We start from the raw sequence: 19444 nt of genomic DNA on the forward strand, positions 1-19444 counted from the left end.
CAGATAAAATGACATCGAACCCGAGGCAGGGGTGGACGGCAGGGTGAGCAGAAAACATCCAGGAACATCTGGGAATGCCAGGCCTGACTAGGTGTTTCCATTCCTTGCTTGTGGCCCTGCTGCCTCTTCATCTGGTGCAGGATCCAGGAGTATCTAGTGTCCAGAAAGGTTCCCTTGAGTGGAAGTGGCTAGACCATTGGGTTATGTCTCATGGCTTGGTGACGCCAGCCTAAGTATTAGAGCAGGGATTCAGCTGTGGCAGGAAGGTGCCCCCCCAGCCTGGGAAGGTTCACCAACAGCTGATCCTGACCCCATTCCTGCATAGGGAGCAGGAACCAGGGGTCATCATGCCAAGGCACGGCGATTGCCCTTGCTTGGTAGGGCCACCTCTCTCCTAGCAAGTTCTGCCTCGTTGGCTAAGTAAATCAGGAAGTACTGGGGAGTGTGCACACATGAGTGTGTGCGTATGTGAATGCATGTGTGTGTATGTGTGTGTGTGTGTGATATATACACATGGTCTCTTCCTGCCCATCTGTGACACACCCTCTATGCATCATTACTCCCATTTTTCAGATGAGGAAACAGAGGCTCTAGGAGGTGAAGTGATTTTTTCCAAGGTCACACAATTGGCATATGGCAAAGCCAGGATAGAAAGTCAATCTAACTAACTGATTCACTGGAATCTTTCTCCTAAGGCAACCCCTACCTTGGAGCCCAAGGGATCCAGCAGCTCAAGGTCTGAGAAATGAGGTTGGTCTAGGTTCTATACCTACAGAGATAGTGATCCAGCTGTTTGTACCAGCTCCCGAGGAGGAGTCAGTCAGCTTGTCCTGTGCTCCCAATGTGCTCCTGGGGGCTAGTTCAGACCTGGGGAGGGAGGTCCCGGCTGCCAGGACACAGGAATGCAGAGCCAGGGAAAGCATGTCGGGCCCTGTCCCCATGGCCCTCACGGCTGGCCGGGAGAGGTGGCAGCCCTGCGTACCCTGTGGCCACTCACCGATGATGATGAAGGCCACAGCAATGGCATAGGCCAGCAGGTAGCCACGCACTGGCTCATTGTTCTTGCCATAGCCTTTGCCGAAGAAGCCGATCAGCGGGTACAGCTGGTCTCTGCACAGGCACTGTGGGCACAGGACGACGGGCTCACCCCCTGGCCGGGACCTGCCCCACCCCCTCCCCTGTGGCCACCTGGACCCCAGGCCCTGCTTGCTCTCTCCGTGACCTCAGCAGGGCACTTCCTGAACTGGGTCCCGGCTTCTGTCTTTTGAAAGGGGACAGATCTCCTGCCCTCCCCACCTCACCACGAAGACTGAAAGGGCAAAAGGGGCTGATCACATCAGAGGGAAACTGGGAGGGGGTTGCAAACGGGGTGCCAGGCTGCACAGAGGGAGTGAGGGGTGGGAAAGGCAGCTGCTCTTCAAAGCTCGGCACAGGAAGGGGCTGCTTCCTGCAAGCGTTTGCTTTACTAGCTCCTTTTCCTTCAGTCTAGACACCGGGTCATATGACTCCTCCAGGCCTTTGTGGCAGTCACCTGGGGCCCCCTGCACCTGGCCTCCTAGACACTCCCGCCCCTTTCCACAGCCTCACCTGGAAAACTTTGGCGGCAGAGACGAGACAGGCCAGGGCTGAGGAGAGGGTGGCCCCAAAGATGCCGGCCGTGATCAGGGGTGCGAAGCCCGACACCATGCTCATGGTCTGCAAGGACATGGGGTTCGGGCCCCCATGGTGAGGAGTGGGGTCCAGAGCCCCCACCCCGGGCACCCCAGTCCCCGCTGCAGGCAGGGGTTGAGTCTGGGAGCTGCCACCTGAGTCTGCAACCCTCACTGGGGACCCAGTGCCCGCCACGGCAAAAACTGGGCCCAGGCCCCTACCTGAAGCTCTTTTCCCAAGCCTGGGGCCAGCCCCCCAAACCTTGTCTACCCCAGCCCAGTCCAGCCTCCACCTGGCCCTCCCTGCCTCTGGCAGGGCCGCGCGTACCTGGTAGTGGTTGATGAGGCCGTAGCGGCAGCTGTGCTGCTGGGAGCACTCAGTAAAGTTCCAGCCGTAGCCACAGGCCAGCCCCTCGCAGGCGCCTGAGCCGGGGGTCACCGTGTCATTCAGGATCCCGGAGGCATCTCGAACCACACAGGAGCCTGAGGAGGAAGGAGGGCGTGGGGAGGCCTCCTTTCCCTCCCCTCCCCTCCCCTCCCCACCCCGAAAATGCCAGACGCTTCTGCAGAGGGCGACATGCTGCTGATGGGTCAGCTCTTCCTTTACTTTATGATAATAATGATGATGATGATGACGACGACAATGAGTTTAGCTACCATGCAGGAGCACCTCCGATGTGCCAGGTCCTGTGTTAAGGACTTTAAACGCTCTGGGGAAACAGGTATTACTACTACTTTTATTGTCATTGCCATTCTACAGAGGCACAGGGAGCTTAAGTGACCTGAGGTCACAGTGCCCTCCTTAAAATGGAGAACCGGATCTCAGGCCCTAAGTGGCTAGGACCTGGGCCACGTCCCTTGGCCACCTGCGAGCAGCTCTCCCCACGATGTGGCTATTGGGAGCAAGAGCATGTGTGAGGATCTCAGTGAGAGGCGAGTGTCAGCAGCCCAGGCCTGGTCCACAGCCCACCTCTACCACTCAGGCCCTGTGACCTTGGGCAGGTCGCTTAACCTCGCTAAGCCCTTGTTTTCTCCTCCGTCAAGTGGCAGAAATGATAGTGCCCAGATTAAATGCAATAAGGCATGTAAAGGGCTGGGCACGTGGTGATAAGTCAGTTGCTAGAGTCATCTTCCTCCTCCTCCTCCTCATTGTTTTGATCATTATTCCTGGAGTTGGAACATGACTTTTCCTATAGGATTTTCATACCATGGAATCTGTAACCTGAGGTTTGAAGGGACCAGAGGAGCCTGGGGTGATCCCCCATCTCCACCACAAACTACCCCCCAAGGGGCCCCCCAAATAAAGTTCGAGGCTCCACTTCCTGGGGTGCCATGTCCTCCTGGCCCAGCCATCCTTGTTAGAGAGCCAGGAGGCACCCTGTGACCCCTCCAGGGTCTGGGTCGGCAGCTTACCAATGGTGGCCGAGATGGCTAGGTAGGAAATGGTGGTCCAGAAAATGGCCATGAGCGTTCCCTTGGGGATGGCTACAGCAGGGTCCTGGAGGAGGGAGGGAGAGAGGGCATCAAGCAGCCCCTGGGCCTCCTCCCAGGCCCTGTCCTTGTCAGGCTGAGGGTGGGGCAGCAAACACTGACCTTGACCCACCAGAACCCCCTTCCCCGGGGCACTGAGAGGAAGGCACCTCGAGATTGAGGACCCACAGAGGGGGACAGGACAGAACCAAGGGGACGGCTGAGACCACATTCAGGGCCCTGGGAGCCCAAGGCAGAGAGAGGAACTCCAAGCAGCCCCAGGCCTGGTCCCCGAGGACACCTGGCTGACGCTTGCTCTGGGGGCTGTGAAGGGTGGGGTGAGGTGGAGGGCTCCCGAGTCAGCCTGCCTGGGGTCAAATCCAGGTGATCGCTGGGCAGCGTGCATGTCCTCCCGTGCTTCAGCCCCTCCAGCCTCACAGGGATGCTGGTGAAACCAATTAATCCTTGTCAAGCTCCTAGACCAGGGCCCAGCTCACCAGCTGGGCTCACTGCGTGCAGTCACTATTATGCACCAGTTGATTTGTCTGGTTCCACAGCAATCAATATATAGACAAGCCCCAAACTCTCTCCTTCCCCTTCGAGAAAGAACTCTGCTGGTGCTTTCCTGGCAGTAGTAGCCGACCTTCACATCCACGTCATGTGTTTCATTCTTCCAGACACTTTCTCAAACATAGCTTCCTGAGAAGTGGCTGGTGGCGAAACTGAGGCCAGGGAGCTGTGAGCAAGGCCCAGCTCACTGAGCCCCAGCGGCTTGGTCCTGACCACGCCAAGGTCCACAGCCTCAGGCCCCCCGGGGGTGCTGATCCTGGGTGGAGTAACGCAGGCTGGGATTTTTATGGCAAGTTTCGCATCCAGGCACAGACCCTAGCTTGGAGGCGAAGGTCACGTCAGTCATAGGAAGTAAATTCGTAAACCTGCCAGGCTTTTCTGGGCCGTTCTGCTCACCGCTCAGCTGGCAGGAAGAATCACAGGTGACAGAGCTTGGAGGGACCATGACACTGTTCAAATTCACTGGCAAGTCGAAGCAAAGCTGGCCATGGTCCAGCTCTCTGCCTCAGACACTCGGAGCCCTGTGCTGGAACCCATGGTCAATCTGTGATGACCAGGCCCTGAACCTGCCCTTAAGGAGCCCTGGCCCAAGTGGAGGAGGTACAGGTGGGATCCTGCCAACACAGGGCAGATGGTGCCCGCCACAGAGAGGATCACAGTACACTGGGAAACAAGGTGGGGGAGACACTGCCAGGAACGCTGGAAAGCCTCAGGGTGGAGGGGACGATTTACGTGGCTCTGAAGGCACTGGGGTGGCAGGAAGGGCGCGGCGGGTCAGAGAGAAGTGGGAGCAGAGCTGGAGAGAGGCTGGAGGCTCTGGAGCACCCCAGGCTGCTGAGGTCTCTGCTCTGGGGGCCCTGCGACTATGGGCCAGCCAGCCCTGCCCTGAGTCCCTGGTCCCAAGGCCAACAGACCAGGTCAACCTCCCAGATCTCCTATGGTGGGTGGAATAGTGTCTCCCAAAATTCACATTTATCCAGAACCTCAGAATATGACCTCATTTGGGAATAGCATCTTTGCAAATGTAATTAGCTAAGATGAGGTCACACTGGATTAGGTGGGCCCTAAATCCAATGACTGGTGTCCTTGGAGAGGAGAGGACACACAGAGACACACAGAGGAAAGAAGGCCACATGAAGACAGAGGTAGAGATTGGAGGGATGAAGCTACAAGCCAAGGAATGCTCGGGATTGTTGGAAGCTACCAGAAGCTGGAAGAGGCAAGGAAGGATTCTTCCCTAGAGCCTTCAGAGGGAGCATGGCTCTACTGACACCTTTTTTTGGACTTCTGGCTTCTAGAACTGTGTGAGAATAAATTTCCATTGTCGTCAGCCACCAAGTTTGTGGTAACGTGTTATAGCAGCCACAGGAAATGAATACACCAGGCTTCCATCCTACCCTCATGTCTCGGCATGAAATCTCAGAGCCCAACTCACAAATCAGGCGTATCTGGGTCCACATCTTGCTTATCTCTTCCTGGCTGTGTGCCTGGGAACAAACCCTTTAACCTCTCTGAGCCTCAGTGTCTCTCCCCCGCTGTCTGTGAACTAAGAAAGTAGCCTGGCATGTAGCCAGCACCTGTAAACATAAGCGGTTGGGGTGGGGACTGTAACGCGGCACAACCTGGGACAACACCAGCCTGGCACAGATCCCACGGCAGTCACTAGGAAGTCCCTTGTCTCTGAGCACCCATCCCCCGCATCAGCAAATTGAGTTAATAATGATTTTCTTGGCCTTAGCACAGGGTGGTTGTGAAGATTAAACCAACATGAGATCATGGTCACGAGACTGCTCTGTAAGCACTAAAGGGTTGGGGGACGTAAAGGATTAATAGTAACAATGACAACTTTGTCATCACCCCTTTAGGTCTCGGCTCACATGTCACCTTCTCAGGAGTCTCTGGTCACCTTGTGTAAATTCACACCATGCTTCTGCACCCCTGACCCAGGGATTGCCTCCCCACTTCTCTGCTTGATTTCTCTCCCCATCGCTCAACCACCATCAGGCAAAATACAGATTTTACTTATTTATTTGTTGATTGTCTCTCTCACTAGCATGTCAGCTCCATGAGGGCAGGAATTTGTGTCTCTTTTGTTTACTGCTGCATCCACAAGACACTGGCCTCAAAGCAGGTGCTCAAAAAATATTGGTTGAATGATGGAGTTGTTGTGATAAAGTTGAGGTCTCTTTGTTTTAGAAACTTGAATTCCAGATCCTCTGACACCTGTGTGTGGGACCATGGGCAAGCCCCTAACCCTCTCTAAGCTTGGTTTGCTCGTCTGTAACATGGGAGTGATGATGGTAGAAGCTTACAGCTGTCCCACAGATACTATTTTTAAAGAAGGAGGCACCGTGCCGGCCACATGGTAAAAATGACATTGACCTTGACAACCAGCCTTTAGCACTTCCTCTGGGCTGGGCACTGTTGTAAGCACTTTACGTAAATTAGCACGTTGAATCCTTGCTCCCTGCCCTGGGAAGCCAGGGCTGCGTGAGTCCCAGTTTACAGCTGGGGAAGCTGAGGTCCAGAGAGGTTTTAAGGGACTTGCATAAAGTCCCCATGAACGGGAGCTGCTCTTCGCTGAGGACTTACTGTCCCACTGGATGGGCAAGGGGCCAGATCTAGGAGAAAAGTGTCCCTTTAGGGCTTGAGGGCATTTAAGACAGAAGAAGATGCCTGGCCCTGCCCCCAGCTCGGAGACAGCTGCCTGACCCTGATGCCTGCACACTGGGCCGGTTGGTAACCTAAGAAGCTTGATAAAGCATCTAGATAAATCCCCAGGCTATGATGATCTATAACGGGGCTGGGAGGGGAACCAGGCCACCTGAGCACAAGCCCGAGCTCTGCAGAGAACTCGGGGCAGGCAGACCAGGCCCCTGCTGGCTGCTCCCCAGAGAAGGGAGAGGAGCCGGGCAAACACAGCCTCCCTCCGATTTCCAGGTCCTGCTAGAGCCACGCTGCAAATCGAGATTGCCTCCAGTGCACAATTCTTGATTCATTTAAGAAAATGCATCAGGGAGCACCTTTCGAGCGGGACTGAGATGGAGGGTGAAGGTCCCCAGCACAAAGCCAGGCTTCTCACTGTTCATCCCCACTCGTGTACCAGCTCCTTTGATAACCTCCCTCTGGCAAAGATGCCGCTGGCTTTCTCGTCTCTCAGAGCCCAGCTTCAGCCCCACCTTCAGCCAGAAGTTTTGCTGGAGCCCCTGCCACCTCAGTCTGCACTTCTCCCCCACTTGTGCGCATTGTACTTCTGCTCTAACACTTCCCATTTGCCACATCCCACCACTGTTCACTCAGCACACAGGCACCAAGCACCTAGGACGCGTCAGACCCTGAGCTGGGAATAGGGACATAGAGGTAGGCCCCAGTTCTCCAGATGCGGTGGGGCAGAGGCATAAGTGGCCTGACATCACTAAATTAGAGGAACCAAGACTCTGACAGAAGGGCTGGGAGAGGTGTAAGGATGGAGGCTTTAATTTGCAGGAGGAACAGAACTTTACAAGGTAAAGAAATGAGGAGAGCGAGTCCCAGGTAGAGAGCACAGCAGAGGCAAAGGTGTGGAGGAGGGACAGGGCAACAGGGGCAAAGCAGTAGATCCTCAGGGCTGGGGCAGGGGTCATGGGAACAGCAACAGTTCCCATGGGGCTGGGGCCTCACATGCCGTGCCAAGGAGCCTGCCCGCATCAAGACGATGGAGAGCCCTGGGAGGATGTGCCCGATCCCGTCTGAGTTTTGGAAGGTCAAGCTGGGTCAGTCTTCCCCTTAGGCTGGGAGTCCCAGGATCGAGGGAGGAGACTAGCCCATGTGGGGGTGGCCCTCAAGGCCTAGAGTGCAGTGGTGCCAATCAACAGCCTCAGGATGGAGTGGGATGAATGGGATGGATTTGGGTTGGCTTGGATTGCGTCGCACAGAAGTTTAGAAGCTGTGGCCCTGGGGTCTCAGGGCTCCGCTCAGTGCCCAGTGGGACATCCTGGTAGGATAGGGCCAGGAGGCAGGAGGGCTGGGCGTCTTGCTCACCTTGAGGTCCCCGGAGATGTTGGCTCCCGCCAGGATGCCCGTGGCTGAAGGGAAGAAGATGGAAAACATTCCGAAGAAGCTGCCGTCCACGCCCCGCCAGTCAGGCACCAAGTTCTGGGCAAAAATGTCCGCTGGAAAAACAAGGCCTGAGTCAGGGCCTCCTGGAAGGCCTGGGCACCCTCTCTGGGCCCAGCCGGGCGGGCAGGAGGTTCCCATGGCAGCTCCTGGCTGTGGGGGTCAGGGGTGCCAGCCTCCCCATGTAACCGAGCAGGACCCTACGGGGCCTTCCCAGAATTGACCCCCACCCATGTCCTCTGCCTGCCTTTTGTCTGTAGATAAGCTTTAGTCAAAGAATACATTTAATCAGAGAAGTGAGAACATGCAGGAAGAAAACAGTCAAGCAAGACAAAATAATAGTAGCTTAACCATTAAACAAAGTCAAGGACTTTTAGTTCCTCCTCAAGGGCTATAGATAATATTCTGGGCCAGATCCTTTGAGCTGTTTTGCAGCTACTGAAACCCCCATCAGGTGGGAGAAGTTAACTGCGTGCTGCCCACAAGCACGTAGATCCCAGACCAGCTGGAACCAGAAGGCTGATGATGTTGACTCCCGATTACCTCACCACCAGCCAATCAGAAGAATGTCCACCAGCTGATCACACACCCCACACCCCCCCTCCCTCACTCTATCTTTATAAACCTTCCCTGAAAGCTTTCAGGGAGTTTGGGTCTTTTAAGCACTTGCTGCCCTGGACTCCTTGCTTGACCCTGAAATAAACGCTGCACTTTCCTTCACCACAACCCAGTGTCAGTAGATTGGCTTTACTGCACACGGGTAAGCGGACCCAAGTTTGGTTCGGTAACACCGGTGCCCACATAATGGGCCAGATTGGTGGGCAGACTGTCCCTGTCCCCAGAGCCACGGGCAGTGGCCCCAACCCGCACGTACCCCGGTAGCTGAAGAAGCCTTTGGAGGCCTTGTCCTCAGAGGGGGGGATCAGTGTCCCAACCAGGTAGTTGGCAAAAGAGACCATGATGACGAGGAAGAAGAGCACCTGGGCCTGGGAGGAAGGGAGCCTGGAGGTCAGACGGTCTGGCCCCACCTGTTCAGGGAGCCCCAGCAGGGAAGAGCTTGCTCCAGGTCCCTTACTCTCTCATTCATTCATTCATGCACTCATTCAACACCCATTACTCCACAGGCTCTGTTCTAGGAGCTGGCGACATAGCAAGGCTCCTGTCTTGCTGATAAATAAGGAGGATGAATCTAGAGTAAGAACAGGGGGTGTCCCGGGGACTGGGTTGAGGCTACTTTAGCAGGGTGGCCTGAGAAGGTGTCTTCAAGGGTCCTAAAGGAGGAGGATAATGGAGCAGCAGAATGATGGGGGCATAAGCTTGGTGCATTCAAGGAACAGTGGGGAGGTGGTGGAGCTGGAGGTCAGAGCCAGGGGGCGAGAGGCGGGGCAGCCGGCGCCTGGGCTGTGCTGGTCAAGGCTGCCGGCTGTGGCCCAACATCTCTTCCCTTATTTCATGCTGAACCTCTGACTCGGGGCTTGGGATAGGTTCAGATGAAGACCACGTTTCCCCAGCCCCCCTTACAGTGAGGTGTGGCCATGGACCATGTTCCGGCCAACGGGAAGTGAGCAGAAGGAATATGTACAACTTCCAGGCTGGGACAGAAAAGGAAAGGGGAAGGGGATTCTCTCCTTTCCACCCTCTTTCCCCTTCCTGCTGACTGGGCTGTGGACATGGAGGTGGGGGCCGTCATGGGCCAGGTGGATGAGGGCCACACCCCAGGGGTAGAGAGGCCACAGGATGGAAGGCGCCTGAATACCTGGTCCCCAGGGGCCACACACACACACACCTGGACTGTTCCATGAGAGAGAAATGAACGATTCTGGCTTAAGGCCCCCTTCCTTAGGGTCTGTGTCACAGCAGCAGAACTTAAAGCTCATCTGACACACACAAGAGGCAGAACCAAGACTGGGACCAGGTCCTGCGATTCCCGCTTCCGCACTCGACCATGCCCACATCCCTCCCCAACATCCTGTCCTCACCTTGGACTCCCACTCCATGCCAGCCAGGGAGATGGCCAGCAGCACAGTGACGGTGACCACGCCAACGATGCGGATGTCGTTGGTGGGGTCCACGATGGGCGAGCCGTACTCCTGGGGGAGGTGACAGGCTAGGCTGCGTGCTGCCTCTGAACAGCCCACCCCACCCCCCAGGCTCCTCCACCGTGATTTACCTCATTTATGGTTGCCCTCTCATAGGAAAACACAAACTCAAACTCCTCCCCTGCCCACAAGTCCTCCAAAGCAGCTACTGCATGGGTCTGGACAATTTGGCCCTAAAGGCAACACGCAACCCTGAAGGAGACTTCTGGGGACGGTCTTTATTTGAAGAGATCATCAGAGTCACCCACAATGATCGGACTGTGGCTTTGGTCCCTAAAGGCCAAATTGGGTAGAGGGGCAGGAAGGCCCGGCCCAGAAGGTGTGGAGGAGAATGTGGCAGGCGGCCGGGGCTCTGTCTGCCCGGGGTCCAGCCCCTACCTCACCTGGAGCAAGTCCTGCACGGTCTCTGCGAAGCCCACAGTGTGCATGGCCACACCCACAGCGTTGGCGAAGGCAAAGATGAGGCCGATGGAGCCCCCTAGCTCTGGGCCAAGACTCCGGGAGATGAGGAAGTAGGTGCCGCCTATTGGGAACAGAGCCAGGAGCCATGAAACCAGAGGAGTCACCTGGCTGGGGTGGACTTGGGGCAGGCAGAGCTGAGGCTGGGAGGGGGTGAGCATGGGGCCCAGGGGGTTCATGGAGCAGGAGGCAACCAAGGCCATCCCATCCCATAGGTGTGGAGAGCCTGCCCGAAGCCTACATCTGGAATCAACAGGGGCAGCCTGGGGTGTCCCTGTCTGGGTGGGGGTGGAGGGTAGGGAGTGGTTCAGAGACCCGTTCCCAGGGTGAATACTCGGGGACCTACACGAGGAGGACCTTGGGGCTGGGGAGGGGCCCACCTGACTTGACCTTGCCGTTGGTGGAGATGGCCGAGATGGAGAGGCCCGTGATGGAGGTCACCGTGACCGAGAGCAGGATGATGATCCAGGTCAGGACTGTGGGGGTGGGCGGGGAGGTGATCGCCCCAAAACTCAGTCAGGGCATTTCTCAGAAGGAGCCATTTGAGGAACCTGAATCAGCCAACTGATTCACCACATGACTTAAGTCACTTTCCTTCTCTGATCCTCACTTTTCTCATCTGAAAAATGGGTCTCTGTCTACCTCCTGGTATATTCTAAATAGCCAGGGAGCTGATAAGCCAACATGTAAAGAATCATTACATAAGGAAGGGTAGGTATCCTCTCTTAATAATAAAAAATAAAGTAATAGTTACCACTTGATGAGCACCTCTGGGTGCCAAACCCTGTGCTGTTTTATGTGCATCAGAGGAACCCCACAATAGATCTGTGAGGTGGGGACAGTTATTGCCCCCATTTAACTGATGAGGAAACCAAAGCTCAGAGAGGTTAAAAACTTGTCCAAGGTCACACAGCATGGTACAGAGCTAGCAGCTGGTCTGTCCACAGTGTGAGTTCCTAACCCAGATGCTCTGCAGAAGAAACTTGGCTCCAAGAGGTTAAGTGACTTACTGAGGGCAAACCGAGCCAGGGAGAGCCCCCAGGCCTGCTGACTCCACGTCCAGTGCTCCTTGGCCACACTGCCCTGACCTCTGTAACCCAAGTTCAAAATTGCTCCCGTGGAGCCTGGGAGGACCAGGACCCGGGCGCACCGTCCCCCTGCCCCCCAGAGGCAGCACTCACCAATGCCTGCCTGGGCGGTAATCCAGGGGAGCCGCAGATAGAGGATCACACCCCAGATATTGAGCATGCAACGGATCTGGGAGGAGAGGGGGGTCAGAGGCCACCTGGGGGGGCTGAGTACCCCAAGGTCAAGCACATAAGTCCCTGTCCCCAGTCTTGGCATGGCATCAGGCACCTAGGGGACACCTGGGTTCTTTCCTTGCTTCACCCACTTTAGTGGGTGCCCACTTCAGTGCCTCTCTGGTTCTGTGGGGCAGGGAGGGGAGGGGTATCCAGAGACCCACCTGTCCCTCCCACCACTCTCCTACCCTCCTTCCATCGAGGCCTGAGGATGGGCAGCAAGCATTATCACCCCTCACCCTGCTCCAAGCCCAGGGTCCTGTGTCTGCCAGCCCCATTCATGGCCCAGTGGCCAGCTGTTGGCCCAGAGCCTGGCATTCAGGGGGAACTCAGCAAACGCCAGCTGAGCCAATGCCCTACATACAAGCAGAAATCAGGGCTCAGGTGGCTTTGACTTCAGCTTCCGAATTTAAAGCAAAGCCAGACGCCACAGCTGAGGCTGGAATCCCATGTGGGAGGGGCTGGTGTGGTCTTTGGCCCCAGCCACGTCTTGGGGTGGGGGACATGTGGCATTTAGAAGCCCAGGGGGATTTCTTTTTTCTTCCTCTTTTCTTTTTCTTTTTTTTTTTAAGCCTTTAAAATTTTTTTGAATGTAATTTATTTTAAAAAATTGAGGTATAGTTGATTTACAATATTATATTAGCTTCAGGTATATAACAGTGATTCAAAATTTTAGGCCTGGGAAATTTCGAAGGCCCTCCATATGCTCTGAGGTACTGAATGGGCCCACACCAGGCTCTGGCCACCACAGTGAGGGAGGGAGACCCAGACTCCGGATTACGGGCCTCTGGAGCTAGAGGGGGGTTGACTGTTCAGATGGAGAAAGAGGCACAGCCAAGCAGGCAGTTGGAAGAACCCAGGCTTCCTGCCTCCCAGAGCGGGAAGCGTTCTCCTAGATCTCATGCGATCCCCTCTGTAAAGTGCCATAATGTCTTCCAAAGCCAAGTACATTAGATTGTTTGCTATCTTGGGGTCTAAAACAGCAAACCTTCTCCTTCCCATCGTGGAGAATGAGAAAACAATGTTGTGGATTTGTGTTTAGTACTGCCCTCTGGTGGCTCTTTGGGGAAACACAGTTTCTCTCAACTCCAAGGTGGGCATTCATCCAAGCGCTTTACATCTATTAATTCATTGAATGCTCATCGTTTCATAGACGATGAAAGTGAGGCATAGACAGGTTAAGTAACTTGTCTAAGGTCACATGATGACTGAGCAGACAAACAGAGATCTTCCCCAGGGTTAGGTCTCAGTCTGGGAGGTAAACGGAGGTCAGGAAGTACAAAAGCAGAGAAAATTTGAGGTCACTAGGCAGAAGGGGAAACTGAGGCCCGGGCTGAGTCTTGGGTCTGCCTTGACTACTAAGGCCCGAGAGTCCAAGCTGAGCCTGAATGGAGCTCTGTCACCCTACCCCCATCCCTGAACATCCCATCCACGCCCCACTCACCATCACCCCCTTGACCCAGCCAAAGCGCACAGGCTCCTCAGGGTTCTTCTCGCCGTTGGTACCTGCCTCATCCTCCACCAGCCCATCGGTCATCTCATGGCTGGGCCGGCTGTCAAAGGCCAGGGCATGCAGGTGGTTGCCTTCCTGCTGGGAGCGCAGAGACCGTGGGTCAGGCAGGCAGGGGTCATGACAATCCAGCTCCCCCGCCTCCCCACCCTCCACCGTCCAGCCTCCCAAGTAGCAAACCAGCAAGCCCCGTCTCTGCTGCAGACCTTTCTTACCCTCCTCTCCCCATCTCCTTTAGGTGAGTGTAAACTCTGTAAACTTCCACTGACCGGGAGCTCATTACCTCTCTGGGCAACCCTAGATTGCTTGACTGGGTCGCCAATGACTGGGCAATGAATATTACATGTTATTACATGTATTACAGCTCCCATACCAGCATTCCATGTGGGCCTCTCAACCCATGAGGAAGACACCTGTTTGTCCCCATGACACAGATGACAGAGCCAAGGCTCAGAGAGGTTAGGTAACTGGTCAAGGTCACACAGCAGGAAGGGCCACTCCTCTGGGATGGTGTTTACCTTGAGGAAGGAGTGCAGGTCGGCCAGCGTGGGCCGGGCCTTTCGGGGCTCGCCGGGCAGGGTGCTGTTGGCATAGTGCTCGTAGGCAGGCACCACATCGATAGTGTTGTAGCCAAAGGTGCGCATGTAGAAGGTGCTGCCGTGGGTCAGATGGCTGGGGTGGCTGCTCTCATAGGCGGCCGGTGGGGGGGGCTCATCGCCCCCCAGCAACGTGCTGATGGTGAAGCGCCCATTGCACAGAGCAGGGTCCCTGGGCATCTCCGACACCGGCAGCTCTGCCATTGTGGCTCTGGGTGTCGGGGGAGGGGGCCAGGGTCGGCGGGGACACGCAGGGTGGCTTTATAGGCTGGGGCCACAGCAGGGAGGAGGCGGAGAGGTTGGTCCAAACCGCCCACAGCTGGCGAGCAAGGTCCCTGGACAGGGTGGGAGGCAGAGCACGTGCCTGATGCTGTCCTACCCACCATCAGATCTTGGAGATAGCAACATGGCCTTGGACTGGGAGCCGGGGCTGGGTCAGCCGAGAAGGGGGGCATGCCCAGCCCCTGGGTCCTAGAGAGGCTCTTCTGAGTTTGGGGGCAGTGGACATCAGCAGCCGGACCCTAGGAAGGAGTGTTCACCAAGAGGATCCTTAGGGACCCTACGAGGGTCCCCAGAGACAGCCTGATGGCCTGAGGACCCACTCCACGCAGGTTCAAAAACCTCTTGTTTCAGTATATGGTATTTAGTTTTATATTTTGTTTATTTAGTATGTTCGAATAGATGAACCATATGACATTTAAAAAGATACACACACACACACACACACACACACACACATATATATAAAAGGTTAGTCTCTCTTACTATGAGAGAGGTAGTGTGGTGGCCACCTGATGTGCCACCAGAAAAGAAGGACAACCCCCAGCTGCTGCGAGGGGTCTCAGTGTCAGCTCCTATGGCAATGGCCTTGCCTACGGCTGAGGTCCCCCATGGAGCTCTCATCCAATGATAGGTGCGGGATGCAAAGGCCTGATGCCCTGCCCCCAGATCTGAGGAGCCACCCCACCTCCAGAAGTCCCCAGGGTCAGCTGAGGCTTTGTCTACACAGCAGCCCACTCCTCCCTCTGTCCCGTCCTGCTTCCTTCTCCTCTCGCCAGAGGTACTGACCCCAAGAGCTCTACTGGTGAGTGCCCTGCAGGCTCACCTTTGTCTCAGAGTCTGCTTCCTGGGGGTGGGTGGCCTAAAGCTCACAGGAAAACCACTCATCTCTTTGTTATCCCTGCTGCGTTTTGCATCTTTCAGCCGTTCAACTAACAAACCTTATTGACCATCGACCATGTCATGGGTGGAGACAGGAGGCAGGAACGCAGACGGCGGGCACAGGCCTACGTTCACAGGGCTGCTGAGTTAGTGGGGGAAACGGACCTGGAAAGAGACCAGCCCCGCTGTGTGAAGAGGGCGGCGATGGGAGAGATGCACATGGAGGAGGGTCAGGGTGGGGACAACCAGGGACAGGACAGACCCCTGACCGGAGTCTTGGAGGACAAGCTGCTCTTCTGAAGGCAGGGGATGGATGGAGGCCTCAAGGCCACCACCAGCCACAGGCCTCTAAGCTTGGCTTATGCCCAGGCTCTGGCCCTCCTCATGAGGGACACACTTTCTCTACCTCCCTGCCCTGCCTCTCAGACCTGAGCTGGGCTCTCAAAGCTCACCTACGTCCCCAGAGACCAGCTCTGAGATGCTCAGAGCCCCCCGGGGCTCCATGACGTCCATCAGCAAGTCAGCACCAGTGGACTGAGAACTTGCGGGGGGCCTGGCTGGCTTCTGCTGCCCCCTCACTCCTGGTTCAGAGGGGCCCAGGACAGGAGGAAATGCTCAGACTGTGTTAGGGTAGCAACCTGCGTTAGGGAATCACCCCTCTAAGATGAAGTGCTTCAATTGGGGTCCAGGAGCCCCACAAATTTGTAGACAAGTTTTCATACCTAAGTGCATTTTCCTGGAAAGGGGGGCATAAAGTTCATCCAACTTGCTAGAAGACCAGTCCACGGGGGCAGGGATCTGGGCCCATCTTGTTCACTGACATTCCCAAGCAGTTAGAACAGCACAGAGCAGGTCCTCATTAAACGCTTGTTGAATGAGTAACGAAGGGAAGCCAGAACCAAAGAGAGGCTGCCACAGAAACCCTTGGCCGACAGAACTACCCCGGGGGTGGGGATGGGGACAAAGGGTAGGTCCTCGGGGTCCTCCCAGCTCAACCAGGCACAGAGGTGAGCTGAGGACGGCTGGTCCTCGATGACAAACCCCAAAGATTATGATCACTGTGCACTGTTTTGCAAAGTTGATATATTTACTATGTGTTCAATGCTTTAAAAGACTCTTCTCGGGGCTCCCCAGACCCCCAGACTCGCCTACTCCCTCTCCAGGACGTCTGGCCCCTCCTCAGAGAGGCTTCTGTAGGAGGGTGTCCCCAGTCCCAAGCCAGCTGCCAGCACGGGGGAAGGCTCCAAGGTGAGGACTCCAGGGCCAGGACCACAGCTGTGGTCAGTTTTCCGCCTTCCCTGCAGCGCCCTGCCCCATCTGCCAATTACTCCTTCCCTCCCACGGGGCCTCAGGGTAGAGCTTACAGACCTTATCGCCCTCTCCATCTTTAACTGCCACTTGACTGGTGAAAATCACAGCTGCCCAACACCCCCTTATGCTGTCCCTACATACCCTGTACCCGGAGCAGCTGTGGAAAATTCGTGATTAAGATCTCAGGCGAGGAAGTGGTCAGAGGGACCAAGGCTGGTTTCCAGCAGCACTGGGGCCCCGGCAGAATGAGGGCCCACAGCTTTGCTGGATGACCTTGAGCAAGCCACTTCCTCCCCCTCTACAATTCCCAGGCCTGGGTCAGCTCCAAGGTCCCTTCCAGCCCTGGAGGGGAGCATTTGCTTTTTCGAGAAGCCTTTCCTGTGCCCCCCATACCTGTATGTCTCTGGGTGGGGGGATTTAAGCAGGACCCCTCAAAAGGCTTATCAATAGGACAGTTGAAGGGACTGTTGGAACTCCTTGTCCCAAAGCACAGACGCCAAAGAAAGGGGCTTCCTGCCCTTGGATGGAAGTCCATCCCTTTGAGAAATGCTCACAGAGGCACTCTTCTTGATGGGAGCACCATGTGGGTCACACACGACTCCTGCCTTCCAGGGCTTCAGCTGCCAGGTTGCCCAGAGCCTGTCAGGTCTGAGACCAGGAGTGGAAGTTGGAGGAACCCTGAGTGAAACCCTGGGATTTGGCCTCAGGGGCTGTCAGGCTCCCGTCTCAGTTGTCAGTTTCTCCAGGGCTCTGAGCAAGTCGTTCCCTCAGCCCCCTCTGCCACCACTTAAAAGCCAAATGGAAATGACACCTACATCAGGCTGGCTCTCACTCACTCAAGGGCCCCTGGCTGGGTGACTTAGGGCCCCTGGACTCTCCCGGATCTCGGAGGAGGAAGAATGGGGTATTAAAGGAACAGAAAGACTCAGGAAACTCCCTGGAAGGGAAAACCCCAGGCACAGGGGGCTGAAATGGTGAGGACAGAAGGGCCTGCTGTCTTCACAGCCACTGAGGCACCTAAGCCTTTATGCACCAGGACTGGAACTCACAGCCTAGCCTGGCAGACTAACCAGCAAGGAGATCGCAGCAACTGGCTAGCAGAGGAGGGAGGCTGCCCTGGAGGAGGGGGAGCCTTGAGGGGAGACGTAGGCAAGGATGGAGGGGGTTCTGGGTCATGGGGGCTTGGGAAGGCGTGGTCAGTGGGAGGGACCAGGTGGTGGGACTGGAGCTCACAGTGCCATGGTGGGCGGGGGAGGGAAGAAATGGTGGGAGATGAGGCTGAAAGTGGTCCGATTGTTTCTTCAGTCACTCGCATTTATTGAGTGCCTACTGCATACCATACCCTGTGCTAGGTAAGGAAGGCACCACGGGGAACAAGACAAAGGCCCTGCCCTCCTGGAGCTCACATTCTAGTGGAAGAGACAGACAAGCAGTAAACAAGCAATCATCATGGTACATTCAGTGATAAGTGCTATGAGGAAAACAACGCTTTTTTTTTTTTTTTTTAAAGGAGGGGCATTTAGGCCTCTCTGAGAATGAGAATTTTGAGCTGAGATCCAACAATAAGGAGGAGACACCCATAAGTGAGCAGGTGTGAGCACAGGGGTTCCAGAAAGAGGAGAGAGCATGTGCAAAGGCTCTGGGGTAGGAGTGTGGCTGGGGATTCAAGATGGCAAGGAGGCCAGGATGGCAGGAGCCGAGGGACTGAGGAGATGGGTTTGAGACATGGAAGGGGGGACACCAGGCCTTATAAGCCAGGGTTAGAAGTTGCACGTTCTATTATATGATGGTCAGATTTATATTTTTCAAAGTTCACTTTGGTCATTGTGTGGAGATTGGATGGAGGGAGGCAAGGGCAAAGCACGACTAGTGGGGCCACTGTGGGTGCATGAAGGTGGTGGCCGGGCCGGGGAGTAGATGTGGATGGCAGGGTGGTGAGAAGTGTTGGGAGTTGAGATATATTCTGAAGGCAGAGCCGATAGAACCAGCACACGGATTCATGTAGGACAGGAGTTGGAGAGAAGAGGGGAACAAGGAGGACTCTATGGGGGAAATGTGGTGTCATTTTTGAGTAGGGACACCTGGCAAGGAGGGCCTTGAATGCCAGGGTAGGAGACTGGCCTTTGTCCTGGGGGATCAGATCTCATCTGTTTCTGGAAAGCTGGTGGGGAGCATAGTGGGGTGGTGAGCAGTGCCAGGAAAAAAGAACAGGGCCAGGGAGGGCCAGGAGGGGCTCTGGTGACAGTCAGGCAGAACAGACAACTGCACAGCTCTGAGCCCTCGGGCTCATCCCTGACTACACACAACACTCAACCATCTCACTGGGGCCTCTGACAAATGCTGACTCCCCCACTGGAGATGCTATGGGCCTGGGGCCAAAAGGGGGGTGAGGGGCCGGCATCAGTATTCTTAGAAATCTCCCCAGGTGGAACTGGGCAGTCAGGCTGAGACCCAGTGGGCTAAAGAGAACAATCTTTCACACGCAGACTGCCCACCCCCACACCAACCCCCGCCCCATCCCCACGTCCACATCCGCCCCGGTCCCACGAGGCTCGCCTGGAGAGGATGGGTATGATGCAACCCTGGTGTCGTGAAATAGCCGGGTAAGAGGATGCGCTGCTCGTCGGCCTGATTCACAACACCAGCTGCAGCAACGATACCAGAACTCGGCGAGCTTCCTCCTCTGGATGTGGCTCCAAGGGTTTGAGGCAGTGATGACAAGCCTGGGCAAACATCCTCCCCGACCGATGGCTGCCCTGGGCCAGCACCATGCAGAGGCCCAGGGCTGCAAATGATGGAGGCTGGGTCCCTGCCCACAGGGGGGGCGCACAGACTTGATGGTAGTGAGGAAGTGGGGAGCAGACACAAAACCCTGTATACAGTGTAGGGGGAAGGGCAACAATGGAGGTGTCTGGCACTGGAGAGGTCTGGGAAGCCAGAGGCTGACTGCAACCTCTGCAAGCAATCAGGACCAAGAAAACTGAGATTCCTCTTGAGCCTTGCAAACCACATAAGTGTGTCTATTGCAATCCTGGTCCTTCTATCCGGACAGTGTTACAGCAGTTGAACACTGAAGTACCTTGAAGCTACTGGCAGCTAAAGCAAAAGGGAAACATGTTTGATGATTAAGATATTTTCATTGTTAAAGGAACAACTCCTGGTTCCTTTTTCTTCACGGTTAGACTTGCTTTTTTAAAAAAGTCTTTTTAGCCAACATTCATTC

The 19444-nt window shown here is 55.6% G+C and overlaps 1 protein-coding gene across 1 annotated transcript in view; it reads right to left on the reverse strand.

The window, feature by feature from the left end:
* SLC12A3 (solute carrier family 12 member 3) overlaps nucleotides 1-18727 on the reverse strand; it is a 41573-nt gene extending 22846 nt beyond the window's left edge. The window contains exons 1-12 of the mRNA XM_004264913.3: nucleotides 13672-18727; nucleotides 13088-13234; nucleotides 11524-11599; nucleotides 10723-10818; nucleotides 10267-10406; nucleotides 9764-9874; nucleotides 8659-8770; nucleotides 7710-7840; nucleotides 3063-3147; nucleotides 1978-2132; nucleotides 1588-1695; nucleotides 998-1121 (exon numbers count right to left, since the gene is read on the reverse strand). Of these exons, the coding sequence (XP_004264961.1) occupies nucleotides 998-1121; nucleotides 1588-1695; nucleotides 1978-2132; nucleotides 3063-3147; nucleotides 7710-7840; nucleotides 8659-8770; nucleotides 9764-9874; nucleotides 10267-10406; nucleotides 10723-10818; nucleotides 11524-11599; nucleotides 13088-13234; nucleotides 13672-13953 (1567 nt within the window). The 5' untranslated portion in view covers nucleotides 13954-18727. The remainder of the gene's footprint in view (nucleotides 1-997; nucleotides 1122-1587; nucleotides 1696-1977; nucleotides 2133-3062; nucleotides 3148-7709; nucleotides 7841-8658; nucleotides 8771-9763; nucleotides 9875-10266; nucleotides 10407-10722; nucleotides 10819-11523; nucleotides 11600-13087; nucleotides 13235-13671) is intronic.
* Nucleotides 18728-19444: the final 717 nt, after the last annotated feature.

Source organism: Orcinus orca, chromosome 20 (assembly GCF_937001465.1).
Source record: "Orcinus orca chromosome 20, mOrcOrc1.1, whole genome shotgun sequence".
NCBI lineage: Eukaryota > Metazoa > Chordata > Mammalia > Artiodactyla > Delphinidae > Orcinus > Orcinus orca.